The following is a 4081-nucleotide window of genomic DNA, read 5'->3' on the forward strand; positions in this document are numbered from 1 at the left end:
AGCTGGGAAGAATACAACAATATTTTGTGGGCATGTCCCACACTCAAAAAGCTTGAAACGATAGCAAGGGAAATTACAGGGTGAACCAATTTAAATCAGCAAGCCAAAAGACAATTTAAATAACTTATTTTTTTTATTAACTCTCCCACTGTATTTGTGTATTTTAAAAAACAAACATATATTTTCATTTGTTGATATAATTAAGACCTTTATTTACAAACTAAATAGTTTTTACAGATTTGGTGCACATTTTAAGTACACAAACTAGATAAACTACACATTATTAAAATTAAAAAAAACAACATTTAGACTGCTAGAAATCCTACAATTTAGTACACTGTAAAATGGCAAAATATATACATCTAATTCAATACATGATTAACTTTTTGCTCACATACTGTATTACAAGTGTGAACGGTGGTTAGTGAATGCAGCTTTCCCTAGGTGCTGGTTCCTATTTGCCTAATTCTCTTTAAAAAAAAAAAAAGAGGGGGTTTTTGGGGTTTTTTTTTTTTAAATGGGGGGGACCAAATGAAAGAAATATTCTTTCAGCACCTGCAAGAGAGGCTACTGCTGGTAAAAGTTGGTTTAGCACTTCAAAAAACTTTGGTTTCAGGTGCTTCGCTAGTGACTTCCACAGTGGTGTCACTTTCTTTAAAACATCCCGAGCAATCATGTGCTGCTTCAGTGGTTCACCTTTAGTCCTGACATTTATTATGGTTGGCATGAATGATGTGTGATTAGTAGATGTCCATGCCATAGCAGCATTTTCCTTTTCAGCAGTTAGGCATCTACTGTGGTACTTTGTGTAAGAATATTGGGAAAAAAATGAGAGAGTAAGTGTCTGATCCATCCATTTTACTGTCTGTTGGGTATTTCTTGAAGTTCTTTTCAAACTTCAACATCAAGAAGTACACATGTTGGTGTCTGCTGGAGTCAGAGGCAAGGTTCCCGTACCTGCGATGACTTTGCGGATCCTTTGCATCCTTTAAGGCAGACCCTGCTTCCCCTGTGTGGGGGGGACTCAAGCCCCAAATACCTGAAATAGTGCTATATTTTTAAAGCTTGACTTCAAGGGTTAAATGAAATTTTAAAATACATTACACTAAATGTATACCCTGGCCTATGCTGCATTAAATTCAAATTTAAAATTTTAAGCCAGTTTATATTTAAGGAAAACAATTTATATTATTTTAAATAAATTTTAAAAATCCAATTTTTAAAATCATTTTTTTTCCAGATAACCCCATAATGTTCTTATTGAACATGCTCCTGAGAATTCTGCAACAAAGTAATAGATAACTAATCCCTTGTATTCAGTGGCTAAAAGATTTACAATTACAAGGGAGGTAGGGGGAGAGGGAGAGAGAAAAATCATTGACTGGGTTCAAAAAGTTTGGGAAGCTTTTCAGTTAAAGCCATCTTACCACATCAGCATTCTACAGATGAGAAGAAATGCTTACTTAGAAACCTGGCATAAGTCCTTGGAAAAAGGACTTCTCCCTCCAGACCAGAAAGGGTAAGGAGAATGGAAGTTCTATCTGTTAAGAACAAATTAAAAAACTAAAAGCACAATAGTGCCCCTTTTATTCTGCAGAATTTCAGGAAACTAAAGGGGACAAGGAAGGAAGGAATCCTTAAACAGATTACATAGAGGTGAAGAAACAAGAGCTTGACATAGCTTCCTTACACTTCATAGCCTATCTGAGCCTGAAAGGAAGAAAAGAACAAAACGTAAAACTCTCCTCAGAAGACACTGACTTGAGTTATGGAAGCACTGTTGACCTCTGTCCCTATATGCTGGCCTTTGTTGAGTTGGATGCTTTTTTAATTATTAAAGTTTGGTAGACAAATTAGTTTCGTTAATAAGTTTATTAACACACACTGGATAAGCAGAAATACAGCTAGCATTTAACCTTGCATTGTAGGTAATAAAGCACATGCACTTTGTACTTTGGACATCTATCCAAACTTAATAAGGAGTTTAATAAAAGGTCCACAGCACTGTCAGGGCTGCAATATTAACAGCCATGAGACTGACTAGCTCCTCATTTTCAATGCTTCTAAACAGCAGCACTGAAAGCAACTACTAGAAGCTTTACAAGCGAGAAGAAACTAGTCTGTTTCAGGGCTGCTGGAACTCCAGCGCAAGCAGCTCTATATTACTTAATGAGTAAAGTTTACAGCACTCGCAGTGCAGTGCTTGTGGCATTAGCAGCATTTAAAAGTGGATGGAGCTAGTCAATTCAAGGGCCACTATCAAAGTCCTTAAAGATGAGGGGAGGGGAAAGAGAGGAGAATGCAGCTGCAAGAGATTATCCCCATTATTTTTAATGTTTTGACAGCTGCCCTCCCCACTCCTTCACATTCTTGTGAAGTTAGAGGGAATACTATTTGTAATACAAGTAGACCACCAGTAGGAAATTAAGGCTGGGATAAACCTAGTGAGGTCACCACATAACTTGTTACGTTATGTCCTTCCAAGGATCTTACAAGGCCATCTTGCTAGCCGCATAACATCTTCCTCAGAGTATCCACTTCTTATTAGTGTTACCGTAGTTCCCAACCAGAAGGAATGGGCACCATAGCACTCTGAACGAAGGCCGAGTAGCCTTAAAGAAGAACGGAAGACAGCCAAGAACCGTCTCTTTGTCAGAGGTATACCTTCAGAATGAACAAAGAGAGGTCCTTCCCCGCGTGGCCTAGCTGCCACATAGTTCCAGAGTGCTTCAACAGGGCATACCCAGGTCTCTCCACATAGTCCAAGAGAAATCAAAAATCTTTCTTGACCCAGGAAGGATGTATGTAATTGAAGGTTTGCTCTCTCTCCCGTCAGCTGGAGATCACTCAGGAATAGAAGCTCTGGCTGTGCCCAGTTCTGATGCTCTGCCACCATTTCCTGCACCCGAAGTGCTCCAAAGAATGCCACAGTAAATACAGCACGAAAAAGTAAACACTCGTACTGTGAGCTGCAAACAGACTCCACAGATCCCAGGATCGATCGCAAGACCTCAATGGTTACAGGAGCAGCACCACCCCTTGGAGCATCATCCCTCTGACACAATGCTACCACCATATGCCTGTTTACAAAGTCTTCAAGAGGATCAGTATGACCTGTCAATTTGGAGAGATAGGAGAGTGCTGCCAAGTACATCAGTATTTTTGGTGAAGGTAAGCCTAGGGACTCCATAGCCACCACAAATCCTCTACTTTGATACGGTGGAATTGGCCATTCTGGAGGCATTCCCATGTTTTCTCTGAAGGCAAGAAACTTTACCAGGCCTGTATGGTAGGCTTGCCACATTCTTACATCTACCGAATGCTCCAACAAGTCCAAGGTCTTCAGAGGCCAAGGGCCTAATGGATTCTTCTCAGCCCCATCTCCAATAACACTTCCTGTAGCAAAAATAAATAGATAGCAGGTTAATGTTTAGCAAGAGTAAAACTTATGAATCAACTTGTTAGTCTGTCCAAAATGCCATATGCCTAAAGCAGTAATTCTAAATCAGGACACCACAGGAAGTGTGAGGAAATAAGTAGATAAAGGCGGGCTCAAGCTCTCCCTGCACAACTGTTTCCCCACTCTCGCTGCTCAGCCCCCCTGAAAAAGGCAAGCACTGCAATACGTGCATTTCTGAGATGCGGTGCTGCTCAATATGCAAGTTATGTTGGGGTGCCTTGAGTCTAAAAATGTTGACCGCCACTGCTTAAAAAAAAAAAAAAAAAGTCAGTCCCCTCCGGCACAGGAACTGCTTGCAAAAAAATAAATTCTTAAATCACTGGATCCAGTTACATGCAGCCAAACATTCCTTTCAAGACTACATCTTGTCGTTGTCATTTCCACGCATGCAGGGTGGCATGTAGGGTAAGTCCCAGGTGGACACCAGAAAAACAGCTTAAGCAGCACAAAGGCTAAAACTGACCGCACCCAGCGACTAACCCCAGGAAACTCCAGGCCAACCCATTCTCCAGATAGGGAGTGTGTTATATACAACCCACTAGCTCATGCAAGCTTAGGTCCCAGAACAAAAGCCAACTGACCAATAGGACAACAGTGCCGTTTAGTACTAAATCACAACAA

General features: G+C 40.5%; 1 protein-coding gene across 1 annotated transcript; it reads right to left on the bottom strand.

Moving 5' to 3' along the window:
* Positions 1 to 208: 208 nt before the first annotated feature.
* On the bottom strand, positions 209 to 3711 carry LOC112551176. Its single transcript, XM_025210669.1, has one exon. It carries the CDS (start codon positions 3302 to 3304, stop codon positions 2471 to 2473), a length of 834 nt encoding a protein of 277 aa, XP_025066454.1. The 5' UTR covers positions 3305 to 3711; the 3' UTR covers positions 209 to 2470.
* Positions 3712 to 4081: the final 370 nt, after the last annotated feature.

The sequence above is a fragment of the Alligator sinensis genome, unplaced genomic scaffold (assembly GCF_000455745.1).
Source record: "Alligator sinensis unplaced genomic scaffold, ASM45574v1 scaffold246_1, whole genome shotgun sequence".
Taxonomy (NCBI): Eukaryota; Metazoa; Chordata; order Crocodylia; family Alligatoridae; genus Alligator; species Alligator sinensis.

What these genes read in the sequence shown, in the direction of transcription:
- LOC112551176 (XM_025210669.1), bottom strand. Translation starts at nt 3,304, where the DNA reads ATGTGGCAAGCCTACCATACAGGCCTGGTAAAGTTTCTTGCCTTCAGA.